This window comes from Triticum urartu, chromosome 5A (genome assembly GCF_056163025.1).
Source record: "Triticum urartu cultivar PI428250 chromosome 5A, HENAU_Tu73, whole genome shotgun sequence".
In the NCBI taxonomy this organism is placed as follows: Eukaryota; Viridiplantae; Streptophyta; class Magnoliopsida; order Poales; family Poaceae; genus Triticum; species Triticum urartu.
The window spans coordinates 597,958,584-597,974,058 of NC_141877.1; the positions used below are offsets into that span (position 1 = coordinate 597,958,584).

The window sequence follows — 15,475 nt, forward strand, 5'->3', positions numbered from 1 at the left end:
TATTATGAGTTTATATGTTTTAATGTACCGAAGGTAGTTCGGAGTCCCAGATATGATCACGGACATGACGAGGAGTCTCGAAATGGTCGAGACATAAAAATTGATATATTGGAAGCCTACATTTGGACATTGGAAGAGTTTCGGGTGAAATCGGGATTTTACCCGAGTGCCCAAGGGGTTACCGGAACACCCCGGGGGTTAATGGGCCTTGGTGAGCCCTAGTGGAGAGAGATAGGGGCCGGCCAGGGCAGGCCGCGCCCCCCCCTCCCTCTAGTCCGCATTGGAACAGGAGGGGGGCGCCCCTATCCTTCTCCTTCTCCCCCTTCCTTTCCACCTCCTAGTAGGAGTAGAAAAGAGGGGAGTCCTGCACCTACTAGGAGGAGGACTCCTCCTCCTGGCGCGCCCTACAGGGCCGGCCGGCCTTCCCCCTTGCTCCTTTATATACGGGAGCAGGGGGCACCCTAGAACACACAAGTTGAATATTGATCTCTCCCAGTCGTGTGCGGTGCCCCCCTCCATCATAATCCACCTCGGTCATATCGTAGCGGTGCTTAGGCGAAGCCCTGCGTCGGTAGCTTCATCAACGTCGTCACCACGCCGTCGTGCTGACGAAACTCTTCCTCGAGCTCTACTGGATCATGAGTTCGCGGGACGTCACCGAGCTGAACGTGTGCTGAATGCGGAGGTGTCGTACGTTCGGTATTGAGGATCAGTCGATCATGAAGACGTACGACTACATCAACCGCGTTGTCATAACGCTTTCGCTTAACGGTATACGAGAATACGTGGACGACACTTTCCCCTCTCATTGCTATACATCATCATGATCTTGCGTGTGCGTAAGATTTCTTTTGAAATTATTACATTTCGCAACAGCACATAGCGGAGACAACCTGCTGGCATTGCCACATACCGAAGTAACCGAACTGCCACGATCATCAACCAGAATCCTTACGGGATAGCCACCCCACACTCCGGATGCGCCGTACCATACAGATTGGTTGCCCTACGCCTGGCATCCCCATACCTGCACCTCATATTAGCCAAGAAAGCCAAATAGCAACCCTAATCACCGAGACGCTAAAGAATTCGGTGTCATACCCGTTTTTCTCTCTTTTGGAACTTGATTATACAGGTTGAACATAGTTTCTAGTGGCGCACAAACCAACCTAGCTAGTTAATTGCTAGTTCTTTGTTGTATAATTTGTCCATAACAAAACCACTCGATATCCAGTTCCAGAACACAAAATTAATTATTTCAAGACTAAAGTATAAGAAACAAATAGATATATCTAGAATATAGTACTAGCTCTTTCTTTCTCGATAAATAGGGTACCATGCAAGGTTTTCACTTTCAGTTTCAGAAGAAATTCAGCACCAGCCAAAATCACCGAGATTCAGTGATTTCAGTTTCCAATTCAGCCAAAATGCCGAAATATTCGGTAGAATTCAATTAAATATTTGATTTTTCTGAAATTATTTTTGAAAAATAATTGAATTCATGTGTAGTACTGAAATTGCTGAAAATATTTTCGCCGAAAGGTAAATATTTCAGTGAGTGCTGAAACGAACGGAATTCGGTGAATTTCACGGAAATCTTACTGAAAGTGAAAACCATGGTACCATATCAGATTTTCGCCTACATATATTTACCTAATAATAAAGCAAATTGGGTTTCTTTCGTCCGTCATGGCAATTTTCAGAAAAGTCCCTCTATTTCAAAGAATTCAACCCGCAGTTCTGTTTTAAGTTAAAACGAATCGTTATTTTCCTATTTTACACAAAAGTCCCTGTTTTTTCTTGAAATCAACCAGTCGTCCGGATTTAAGTCACATCCGAACCGTTATTTTACATTTTTTGAAAAAACCCACGGATCATATTTAAGTCAAACTAATGCTTTTTAAAATCATCCATATCTTTTAAACCGTAACTCCGATTTGAACATGTTATATATAAAATTTGATTAGAAAAATATGTAGAATATGAATATGAGATTATTTTTACTTGTTAAGTATTTTTAAATATTATTTTGGAATATATTTGAGTCAAACCAAATGATTTTCTAAATTATTTGTATCTTTTAAACCGTAACTTCGATTTTAACACATTATATATGAAATTTTATTAGAAAAATATGTGGAATCTAAATATGATGTTAATTTTACCTGTTAAATATTTTTAAAATATTGTTATGGAAGCAAACTTATAATTTAAAACGCAAGATCCGATTTTTTTCATATCGGCGGCGATCCGGATTGTAAATAAACACCCCACTATAACCATATACGGAAAATAAAACATCGATAACTACACATGCATACCTCTGAAAAATGTCGCAGGGGAAAACAACAAATTTCTCATCGCGAGAGTGAGAGAAAGCGAGCGAGAGAGAGAGAGAGAGAGAGGGAGAGGGAGGAGAGAGGGAGAGAGACGCCTTAGGATTAACCATATTCAACACACATTTTTTTGTTTTGTGTGAACACCAAGGCCATCGCCGGCGAGAGTGAGAAAGAGGATAAGTGGCAACACAAATATGATGCCTCGCAAAAATAAAGAAGATGGACCTATGTGGTCTTGAGTGATGGTTGTTGAGTTAAGAATATGTGTTATGTTTTCTCTCCGGTTGCAACGCACGGGCTTTTTTACTAGTCAATACTAAGATATAGTTCAAGGTGAAGCACAGGGTATACATGCACACGCGGATGCATCATCTACTTAACGAGGCCTAGGAACTTTCTGATGGGGAAGTCGAGCGGGCCCATGACGGCCTGCCACCCGACCATGGTCGGGTTCATCTCGTCCCAAAAGAAGAACACGTGGGGTTCGTCGCACACATCGTAGAGCGGATCCAACGTCTCCGGGTCTACCTGCCCGCAGTATCCCTTGGGGTCCGTGCTCTCGCAACAGGGCACCAGCTTCTCCCTGAAGAGATTGGCAATGTCAGTGCCCCCGTCGTCTCGGAGGACCGTGCTGAAGGCGGCGTTGAGGTCGACCACCAGCACGTCCTCCATGTCGGCTAGCTTGTTGACAAGGTGGTGGTTGTGGAGCGTGGCGGCCAGGTTGCGCCGCTCGTTGCAGCGGGTGTGATTGTACTCCCTGGTCTGCGACGGCGCGCATCCGAAAGGGAAGAGGTTGTTGACGAGCACCTTCTGCACGCCGATGTCCTGCAGGCGCCGCACGTTGGCCGCGATCTCCTCGGCCACATTGTTGGCGAAATCATCCACCTCGGCGAAGCTTTTGGTGTCGGCGGGGAGGCGGGCGTAGTCGTTGCCAGAGATGGCGACGAGCGCGACAGATTTTGATGCCAGAAGCTCTTGGTGGATGTCTCCGTCCTTGACGAGCTTGTGGAAGGTGTGGATCTGCCTGGCGAGCGTGCGGGTGTGCGGCACGTCATACACGCCGGAGCCGCCGGCGGCAAAGTTCAGGCCATCCGGGCCGACCTTGCGCGTGAGGCTGTGCGCCGGAGGGGATTTCATCTGCCCTAACATGGAGGCTGCAACATACGTAGTAAAACCAAACAGAGTTACACGTCAGTCCGTGGAGATGATGAACACGGCAATGCAAAATAGAGATGGAGAATTCGAGGCTGAGGAAGGACGCACCGATGAAGTCGGGTTCAACCATGCTGTTGGAGAAGCGGCCGTTGGCCCTGTATGGAGGGCGCCACTGGCGATTCAGTTCGGACCTAGGGTTCATCTTGACGAGGTTGCCGTTGTCGGCGAAGGAGTCACCGAACACGTAGAAGCTGTAGCCGTTGTAGTCGTCGGAGTGATGGTGTCGGTGCCTGTCGTCGCCGCTGTGCCCGTTATGGTCGTGGTGGCGCCCCTTCCCGAGCCCCTGTGGCTGCGGCCGGGACGACTCCACGAGAGAAACTGCACGCAGATCGATCTATTTAAGCGGCAAATTACAACGTGTAGAAATTAAGAATAAAGTGTGTGCTAACGAACAATCTAGCAAGCTCATAAGCATGTAATCAGGGCACCAACCATTGAGATGGAGAAGTAGGAGGAGGGCGCAGGCAATCGCCGGGAGATTCATCCTGCTCGATCGGTCCAACTGGCCGGCGTGATGGGCACGTACGTGGTGCTGTGGAGGAGGAGCGAGGCGAGATGCCTGGAGAGGATCAGGTGAGTTTTATTTACAGTGAAAATCCTAGATCCATGCGGTTGGTACGTCGTGATGCCGTGCGATCACAACAAACTGATAGATCATTTACACGCATCTCGTACGTTTGCGTTCGTTTAGGTCCACATGGACAAAAAACACGGGCCAACGCGACGGTACAAACGGATGGATGTCCTCTTTTTTTTTTATCCGCCTCAATCCATTTTGGCCCAATTTTGGTCTAGTTTATGTTTGCGCTGACACACCGGACGCCCACGATACCCTTCCCTTGTTCTCCCCTGGCCCGTCCATCTATGGCACACCAACGTCATTCCATGGGTGACTACATGTTGGACTTCCCCATCCCCCCCCCCCCCCATTGATCCCAATGCCACACCTATGGCCGGCGAGTCCATCGGGATGCGAAGGAAGCACCCGCGGGTGGTCTCTCTAGCCAACTTACCCGATGGCCGAAACTTACTTGATGAAACACCGACCTTGGCGCCGGCCAGTCCGAGGTACTATGAGGATATCAAGGGGATGATCAATGAGGGTGGCCAGGGGTATGATGACTCAAGATGCCGCCAGCCAAGATGCCACCGGCCAAGATGCCCACGGCCAAAGACAACGGCCAATACAATGATGGCTAAGACAATGGCGAAGGGGACGTCGACTTCGATGGGGAGCCATTGTTGTTTGAGGAAGAGCTTGTGGAGCAGGGCCGGTCACAAAATGAGAAGGAAAAGCGTGAGGACAGGATCATACACAAAGACAGAGGACAAGTTGATTTGCGAAGCTTGGGTGGCAATTGGACAATATCGCAAAACCGGCGCCAAGCAAAAAGGAACAACATTCTGGAAGAGGGTTGGCGATTACTTCCATGAACATAGGGAGTTTGAGCCATACAAATTTGAGAGTGACCGGACCGACGTGTCAATACAAAAAAGGTGGGGCTTCATCCAATTGGAGTGCAACAACTTTTGTGGCTCCCATGAGAATTTTGTCTCTGCCGTCCCGTGACTTACATTGGGATCAAACATTACCTTTTTCTGAGCATTAATCGTCTTCCTATGCATATGAATATATCTTGTTGGTTTCATCTCTAAATGTAGGTGTTTCAAGCCTTGAATACCTTCAAGGTCCAAAATGGGGGTAATCCATTCACCTTGAGCCATTGCTGGAAGAAAATCAAGGATTGCCCCAAGTTCAAGGAGCCATATATGGCCCAAAAAAGAGGCAAGGGCCTTCGTTGGTTGATGACCTAAGTGAAAGTGAGAAGGGGCTGAGGGGGAAGACCAATTCCAAGGTGGATGCAACGTGTCATGCTTCGACGATCGCCTTGCAAGAAACATTGAAGGGATTCATGACCCAAAAGGAAGACAGTAAGCGCCAAGAGAAAGAGGAGCAAATGAAGACCTATTTTGACATACAAAAAAGGAAGCTCGAGATCGATGAGGCCAATTTCCGGACAAGAGCCGAGGAGGTGGAGCTCACGCTAATCTCCAAGGAAGTGGAGATCAAGGCGGCCAACACAAGCAGATGACCCCCCAAAAAGGAAGGCTTGGTTTGAAAGCAAAAGTTCATTCAAGACAGAGATTATGCATGGTCCTCTTTTATTTGTTTGAACTAGGTTCAAGATGCATGAACTATGGTTTTGACGATCTTTTTGGTGCAATGTTGTAGGCCGGGCATATGCTACTATGCAAAATGGCTAGATTTATTTTTCTATCTTTGGTGGGCCGGCCCATTATCGCTCAGCTTGTAGGGAGCGTTGCGTCTGTTTTACTGGTTTTCAAATGATTTATTATTATTTATTATTTAAAAATGAATTTTTATTTATTTAAAAAGGCAAACATTTTTTAAAAACAATATTTTATTAAAACTGGCTGAATATTTTTAAAATTCTGAATACTTACAGAAATGTTAAATGCGAGCATTTTTAAGGAACATTTTGTAAATGCTGGGTAGCCAAGTACGGAGAGTATATTAAACTTTTCTATGGTAAATGCTGGGTAGCCAACTGCGGATGGTAAAGCTGTTTTTTTTGCGGGTGAGGTAACGCTGGGTATTGAAGAGCTATAGGAGTAGTTATCGTGCCTATGGTAAACGTTGGGTAGTCAAGTGCGGAGAGTATACTAATTTAATCTATAATGTGATCAAAATTTTACAATGTTTTTTGAGATCGTGCCTATGGTAAACGTTGGGTAGCCAAGTGCGGAGAGTATACTAATTTAATCTATAATGTGATCAAAATTTTACAATGTTTTTTGAGCATCAGTACAGACACAAGCGCTCATATACACGCGCATACACTCATCCCTATGAACGCACACACGCACACCCTATCTCTATGAGCACCTCCGAAAGACTGAGCCGGCACATCATCTTGAGATTTACGAAGTCGCCGTAGGCGCCTCGTCGTCGACGGGAACGTCTCCTCCCACTGAAAGCGCATCGCCGGAAATCCTGAAATAAATCCAGAAATAATGCGAGCACCAGGATTTGAACCCTGGTGGGTTGGGGATACCACTGTCCACCTAACCATCTCAACCACAGGTTGATTACAATGTTTGACTTAAGAAAAATCTAATATGCAAAGTAAATAAAAACAAAGGGAGTAGCCCACTACTAGATTTATTTTTTTGAATGAAGAGTAGACCACTACTAAATGCTTGTGTTGTTCCATTCTTTCCCGTCATTAGCTTTCGTCTGTACTTCTTGCATTGAAAAAAATGAACGGGTATGTGCATCTCGGGACCTTGTGTTGCAATTCAAGCTAAATAAAATAAAATATGCGTATAATCCTCAAGCATTGACAATCAATGTCTTTGTGACAGCCAGTTGCCGCGCTGGTGATCGCCGGACGTGAGCAGAGGATACATAGTTTCTTGTAACCAGTGACCCGTCACAACTTTAGCTAACAGAAGGTTCAGTCCCTCTGAATATTGCTGGTAGTGCAGCTCAGCAGCTATGTGCTTGTTATGTTGTTGACGGTTTGACCGGTTTCAGTTTCAGAAAAATCCATGTCAAAGGGGATTGTAGAGGAAACCAGGTTTTTTGTAGTTTTCAGTTAAGCATGACTGTTGTACTTTTTTATCTGCTAAATATTCGATGTGTTTGGAGTATGAAAATGTTGTGGTCGAGTACAGTGAAAACATTCTTCAAAATCTCTATACAATTTGTAATTTTTTAAATAAAAATGTGCTTTGTGTTGTGGATGATGATTTGTTCAGGTCGTTACGTTCAGCTGGACTGTGGTACTGTCATTTGTGTTCCGACGCCCCCCTTGCGTGTTGTTCTGACCGCCCAAAATCTCAAGATGAATCTGAATTATATGACCCTGTCCCCTAACACTGAAGGTCGTAAAAAACAATGAAATTATCTGTGTTATCCGTTCGAGTAATTTGAAAAGGAGGCAGTTTCTGGGCGCGTGAGCACAAAGCTGACGAGTAGGTTCTTTGTTGCAGATTTTGTTCGCAACAGAGTTGCTGGATATATTATTCATTTTCTCCACGTTTTCAGAAAAGAAACGGATAACACTGGTGATTTTCCCCGTCGGTACACACTGACACTGGTATCAACAATTCAACCTCTCGGCACAAACAAAACTTTTCAGCTGTCAATGCTTCATCGCGGTCACCTTTCGCCTCCCACCAATGGCACAACTCTACAATGCAATTAATGGCGTCTCCTCGTGAAGGCAAACGAGTGGTGTAAATGGCAGAAAATTTACACGGATGCGAAGATGGAATGTGAACCGAATGGATTTAACTTCCGAGGTGCACCTCCATATATAGCTAGATGATGCAGCTAGACCTTCCTTACTTTACCTCACCAGTCTTCTTCCCAAGTCCAAGCCAATCTCCAGGATGCCAGAGCATTGCAAGATATCTGCTGCCATTGTAGCCGGATCTGACGAAAGGTCGTGTGTGCTCAAGGTAGATGGATACTCCAGAGCCAAGGAGCTACTCAAGAACGGCAAGTTCGTCATTTCTGCCCCTTTCAATGTTGGAGGCCACAGCTGGGCCATGAGATATTATCCAAACGGTGGCCTTGAGGAGTATGCCGATTTTGTATCTCTTTATCTAAATCTCGAATCTGCCGATGCTAAAGATGTCAAGGCGAAATTCACGTTCAGTGTACTTGACAGCTGTACCCACCCTGGACATACCTTCTCAGCGAAAGGTTCACACTGGGGTTACCATAGCTTGATCAAGAGGGCTGATCTAGAGGCATCGGCGCATCTGCGAGACGACTGTTTGACCATTAGGTGCGATGTCACCGTCACCAGGGAGATCAACGGGGAAGAAGAAACAAGGGTTCCTCCAGGCGACCTGAACCAGCGTCTTGGCGACCTCCTGAAGAACAAGGATGCAGCGGACTTAATTTTTTAAGTCGGCGAACAGACATTCTCTGCTCACAAGTGTGTCCTCATTGCTCGGTCATCCGTCTTCAAGGCTGTAACACCCACGATGCGGCTATACCTCCCATGTGTCGGAGCACGACTTAGAGGCATAATCGTATTGTAGGCATGTCGCAAGAGGGGTAATATCTTTACACATCCCATGTACTGAATAAGAAAGGGATAAAGAGTTGGCTTACAATCGCCACTTCACACGATACATAAATATAGCATTACATGATCCAGAATACAATCAAGGTCCGACTACGAAACCAAATAAAGAAAGACAACCCCTAATGCTAGATCCCCGATCGCCCCAACTGGGCTCCACTACTGATCAACTGGAAACGAAATAACACAACGAACATGATCTTCATTGAGCTCCCACATGAGCTGGGTTGCGTCACCTGCACAGGTATCATCGGCACCTGCAACTGGTTTTGGAAGTAATCTGTGAGTCACGGGGACTCAACAATCTCACACCCTCGCGATCAAGACTATTTAAGCTTATGGGTAAGAAAGGGTACTGAGGTGGAGCTGCAACAAACAGTAGCATATATGGTGGCTAACTTACGCAAATGGGAGCAAGAAGAGAAGCAAAGCATGGTCGTGACTAGAAGTGATCAAGAAGTGATCCTGAAACTACTTACGTTCAAGCATAACACAAGAACCGTGTTCACTTCCCGGACTCCGCCGAAAAGAGACCATCACGGCTACACACGCGGTTGATGCATTTTAATTAAGTTAAGTGTCAAGTTTTCTACAACCGGACATTAACAAATTCCCATCTGCCCATAACCGTGGGCACGGCTTTTGAAAGTTCAAAACCCTGCAGGGTTGTCCCAACTTAGCTCATCACAAGCTCTTATGGTCAATGAAGGATATTCCTTCTCCCAGGACGACCCGATTAGACTCGGAATCCCGGTTACAAGACATTTCGACACTGGTAAAACAAGACCAGCAAGACCGCCCGAATGTGCCGACAAATCCCGATAGGAGTTGCACATATCTCGTTCTCAGGGCACACCGGATGAGCAATCCGTAGAACTAAAACCAACCCTCAAGTTTCCCCGAGGTGGCGCTGCAAGGGGCTCTAGTTCGGATCAACACTTAGAGAAGCACTGGCCCGGGGGGGGGGGGGGGTTAAAATAAAGATGACCCTCGGGCTCGTGAAAACCCAAGGGAAGGTGATAGGTTGTTAGTGCAAATATAAAACCAAGGTTGGGCCTTGCTGGAGGAGTTTTATTTAAGGCGAACTGTCAAGGGGTTCCCATTATAACCCAACCGCGTAAGGAACGCAAAATCAAGGAACATAACACCGGTATGACGGAAACTAGGGCGGCAAGAGTGGAACAAAACACCAGGCATAAGGCCGAGCCTTCCACCCTTTACCAAGTATATAGATTCATTAATTAAAATAAGAGATATTGTGATATCTCAACATATCCATGTTCCAACATGGAATAAACTTCATCTTCACCTGCAACTAGTAACACTATAAGAGGGGCTGAGCAAAGCGGTAACATAGCCAAACAACGGTTTGATAGGACAAGGTGGGTTAGAGGCTTGACATGGCAATATGGGAGGCATGATATAGCAAGTGGTAGGTATGGCGGCATAGCAACAGAGCGAGCAATTAGCAAGCAAAGATAGAAGTGATTTCGAGGGTATGGTCATCTTGCCTGCAAAGTTCTCCGAGTTGACGAAAGCTTGATCCTCGTAAGCGTACTCAACGGGTTTCTCGATCACGTACTCATCTCCCGGCTCTACCCAAGGCAAGAACACAAGCAAAGGAAACAACAATCAACCACTGTGCAATGCGCAAGCAACATGATGCAAAACATGGCATGATATGCGGGATGTGATATGCAATGCATATGCGAGTTCCGGAAAGAAAAGATTTAACCAGACCTCAACTTGGCAAACCAAGAGTGCAGCTGGAAAGATGAGTTGATTTCGGTCGAAATCGATATAAAGATCACCGGAATCGGATGCACGGTTTGCAAATGGCAAGCAAAACAATAATGACACAATTCTGCGATAAACAACACGATGCCATCTAGAATGCAACAAGAAACTACGCTACTGCACTCCAACATAGAAACAAAGCACATGACATTGATCTACTCAAGATGCTTGACAAAAGATGAACACTGAGCTATGGCTAAATCACACAAGAGCACGTTCAAACAAGCATGGCAAAAGTGCAAAAGATATCAGCATCACAGACTTGGTGAAAAATAACATGTCAGGAATTAACATCAGGAAGCAATATTTAGAGCAAGATAACAACATGCTACAGGATCAGAACATAGCAATACAAGGCATGGCATGAATCTACTCAAAGTATATAACAAAAGTCCCTTACTGACCATAAGCCAAAAAAGGATCAGAAGATAAGATGGCACCCATGTAAACATAGCAAGTTTCGTTGACAGATTCAGACTTAGCAGAAAACTGCACATGGCATAAACATAATTATGAAGGCACCTTTGCGAGCTCGATGCACTCAACACAAGGCATTGCATGACAAACTAAGCATACTACCAGCAAGAAGACATGATCAAGAAGCTAACCATGGCAAGAACAATCTCATAGCATGCATGGATCAACTACAACAACCTTGGCAATATTGATTAACATGTAAACAATCTGTCAGGAACATTTTATAGCAAAAGTAGAGCAAGATTGAGTCATGCTACGACACTCCATAAATGCAAACAGGGACATGGATGGATAGACCACATATGTCCAAATCATCCTTACTGAACATACACAAAAGAAGCATGGATCTCTCTGTAGCAACATGAATACATGGCATAAAAATAACAGCAGGGAAATGATTTAGTGAAATTATAAGTCCCTGAAATCAGCAATATCACGAGAGCTACTTTGCATGCTTGTGCTAGTCACCACATTGATCACAAAAATACATGGCATACACCCCTGTAAAGATGGCATGGCATAGCCCAAAACACATGTAGAGCTCATGTTCATATGCAGCACACAATAATCATGGCAAAAATGACAAATGCTCAAGATCTGACAAGAATCAGCACCTAACATTTTATAGCACTCTTGCACCCACGATTTGGGCATCAAGATGGACTCAAACAAGCATGGTGCAATAGAACAAAATGAAGAGCACATCCAGATGAACAATTTGATATATCATGCGCATGAAACGGAGCTACGATGATTAAGTTATGATGCGATGAACAAGGGCATATATTATGAGGGTAAAAGGACTTGGAGAAAAATCAACCTCTCCGGAATCAGATCTAGGGTTTCGGGGCACGGAAGTCGAGGCAGCCGGGATCTCGCCAGAAATTCGCAGCGGCGGCCGGAGTTTGCCAGGGTTGACGTCGAAGTGGTGGAGGACGACGAAGGAGGCGGGCCCGGACCGGATCCAGCCGGTGGGAAGGCAGATCGGCGGCGGGGCGTGGTCCGGCGGGCGACGGCGGCCGGAGTGGAAGGAAGCGGCGGCGGGGCGAAGGCATGGCGGCGCCGGGTGGCACAGGCGGCGGGGACGCTGTCGCGCGCCGGCGGCGGAGGCACGAGGAGAAGGCGGCGGGGTGACTCGGGCGCTCGAGCCCGGTCGCGGCTCGGGTGGGCCGGCCTCGGGCCCCGTGGGCCGCGGTGGCAGATGGACGCGGCCGGACACATGGCGCAGCACGGTTGGGTGCGGGCGACGGCGGCGCTGACGTGTCACCTCACGATTGGCCGGGGTGATGTGGCGGCGGCGGTGGACGCGTCCGACGGCGGGCGGACATGTCCGGTGGCGCGGGGAGGAATGGATCTAGGGTTTCATCTGCGAGAATTCCGAGGGGATCACATATTTATAGGTAGAGGGAGCTAGAAAAGTCCAAATGAGGAGCAGTTTTCGGCCACGCGGTCGTGATCGAACGGCCGAGAGGATGGAGGGGGTTTGGATGGTTTTGGGGCCACTCTAGAGGGGTGTTGGGCTGCAACACACACGCGGTCTTTACGGTTCCCCGGTTAACTGTTGGAGTATCAAACGGACTCCAAATGGCACGAAACTTGACAGGCGGTCTACCGGTGGTGTACCAAGGCCGCTTGGCAAATCTCGGTCCAAACCGAGAACGTTTAACACCCGCACACGAAAAGAGACAAAAGAGGGCATTGGAGGACGTAGGAGTGCCGGATTGCAAAACGGACAACGGAGAAAATGCTCGCACGCATGAGACGAACACGTAAGCAAATGCGATGCACATGATGACATGATATGAAATGCATGACATGTAAACAAATGACAAGGTAATAGCAGCGAATAACTGGCAGACACCCGAGCAACGGTCTCGAGGCATTACAAAGGCGGAGCTCCTTGGCGCCATGGAGGAGAGTTCTGGCAGTCTAATTGAAATTTGTGGCATGGAACCTGATGTGTTCGAGTCCTTGCTCGTCTTCATATACACCGACTCTGTCTCTATGCTTGAGATGGCTAGCAACAAAGGCGAAACTGATGTGGTTATGGCTACCCATCTTCTTGTAGCGGCTGACAGGTACAACATCGGCAGGCTGAAGCTTATGTGCGAGGAGAAATTGTGCACTCACATTGATTCAAACATGGTGGCCACCAGTTTGGCTTTAGCAGAACATCATTCTTTCCATGGTCTCAAAGAGGCTTGTTTGCAATTCCTTTATTCTCCTTCCAATGTCAAGGCTATGATGGCAAGTGACGGTTATGAGCATCTGAAATCTAGCTGCCCATCTGTTCTCAAGGAGCTGATAGCTAGAATTCTGCCGACTGAATGGGACGTGGCAAAGGATATTGTCATGACAATGTGGAAGTAATGCCTATATATCAATTATTATCATATATGTCATCCAAGTTTAGTACTAATGGTTATGCTACTTCTATATGTGTATGGTTGCTTGAATGTTTGGAACAAAAATGCAATCAACCACTTTTTCTTTCCTTGCCTATGAAAGAATCTTGTTTCAATCGTTATGCTACTTCTCCATGTATGGTTGTATGGATGTTTCATAACAAAGAATCTTAGTATCATTCATTCAATCTATATGTTGATGCAAGCAGAATGGTACATTTCCCTGCAAAAAAAGAAGAAGCAGAATGGTACATTGGTGCTTATCAATTATTGAATGGATTTGAATGTGTTCCTTTATGCAACAGGTAGTAGTTGCTATTGCCATACATCTGATAAATTAGTTTCTTAGAAAAAAAGTGTTCCTCTTATGCATTAAATACTTGAAGTTTTGAATAAAGCAGTGATTCCATCAACATGATCTATTGTTGAAATTTTCAACAAGCTATTCTTGAAAATTGTCTGAAGGTGTATAAGGAAAAACTCTAGGGTTTAGGTCCATCTATATCGATAGACAAACTACACCAAATTCATGAGGTGGCAAATGTTTAGTAACCCCTCCATAAAAAGTATAAGAATATTTAGATCACTATTTTAATGATCTAGACGCTCCTATATTTCTTTACGGAGAGAGTACTTCATGAGCCTCCAGCAAATAGAATCAGTCACCTCTGGTAGGGGGCACTTAAATCCTGACCTTTTTTTCACAAGAGCTGGGCGCTTGAAGCGGGCGCTAGGGAGAAATTTTGTACATAATTTCCAAGCATCCAACTCCTAGGTGGGCAACGATGCCAAGACAAAGCATCACGAATAACATAAAAACTGTCAGAAGAGGCAGAATTTAAATCCTAGCGTCGCTGGCTTAGTGCCTGCGTTGTATATGCCCTAATATTCCATTAGCAGCACCCATTAGCACTCATATCTACTTTCTCACTGTAGCGATCCGACCTCAAACGATCAAATCTCTGTGCATAAGTGTCATCCCTGGATCGGTAATGCTGACACACACGGTACTTGAAGGATTTATAACAGAGTTTCAATCACACACTTAATACATCGATAGTCTCAAAAGAGAACTTATTACAATAATATGGCTTAAGGCCAACTAAATAAGATAATAGCGAAAGGCTTCGAAGGTAAAGCGAGTCCATCAACTCCAACGGCATAGCTTAGTGCACAACAACGACCTAGCGCACCTTACTCTTCGTCTGAAAAGTCTGCAACATAATACGTTGCAACCCAAAAATGGGCCAACGCATGGAATATGCTGGCAAAATAACACTGTAGAGCAATAAACATGAAACAACTATAACTACATGCAAATATGGCTGGTGGAGGCTCTACGGTTTTCATGTTTTTGCGAAAAGCCATTTTTCCCTACAACAAAGGAATATATTTTGTTTAACTATCATGGTAGCTGATAAACATTGAGAATGGTAACCCCATCTCAACCCCAATTAAAGTAATCATTAACCCAACAAGTTATTTAAGTAAAGTGATGAGGTCAACATAATAATTCAAGCACCAGATACTCAAGATGTCCATAACCGGGGACACAGCTAATCATGATTAGTTTGTACACTTTGTAGAGGTTTGCACACTTTTCTCCACAAGACTCGATCTCCTCCGTTGATTTCTCGCACTACATGATATTTGAGAAACGGATGACCGAGACACAATCTTTCAGAAGCATTAGCCCTTTCGACGGGTAAACCGTACCACCTACATCCCCTACATCTGCTAGTTTACCACTGAAAGAGGTCACACAACATACTCAACTATGCCAGAGCCCATAATGGCTTGTGGCTGCACACAGAAGTTTCCAGCATGAATAACGATATGATCCCTTTGAGCCTGGGTGGCGGACCATAGGATGATCACACGGATTCCCCGGGATCTCCTTGGACAGCACTGGATTGCCCCAGGTGCCCACAAACAATCCACCCAGATGTGTGTTAAAGTAGCCACCTTAAATAAACCCTTAGTTCCTAATAATTCTCACAACTGTCATGCATCACTCAAACCAAACCACGTCTACGAGCATAGCATAGCAGTATAAGCATAACGTAGAAGTAACTCCAAGGGTTTGAAATAAAAGGGCAATAGGTACTACCTCAACTAC

General features: G+C 45.7%; 1 protein-coding gene and 1 pseudogene across 1 annotated transcript; one reads left to right on the plus strand and one right to left on the minus strand.

Moving 5' to 3' along the window:
- Positions 1–2,711: 2,711 nt before the first annotated feature.
- Positions 2,712–4,038, minus strand: LOC125506132 (GDSL esterase/lipase At5g03610-like). Its single transcript, XM_048670998.2, has 3 exons — positions 3,987–4,038; positions 3,603–3,872; positions 2,712–3,493 (listed from the first exon to the last, which is right to left on the minus strand). Exons 1-3 carry the CDS (start codon positions 4,036–4,038, stop codon positions 2,712–2,714), a joined length of 1,104 nt encoding a protein of 367 aa, XP_048526955.1.
- A 3,935-nt stretch (positions 4,039–7,973) lies between these two features.
- Positions 7,974–13,321, plus strand: LOC125506133 (BTB/POZ and MATH domain-containing protein 3-like; annotated as a pseudogene).
- The last annotated feature ends 2,154 nt before the right edge of the window (positions 13,322–15,475 follow it).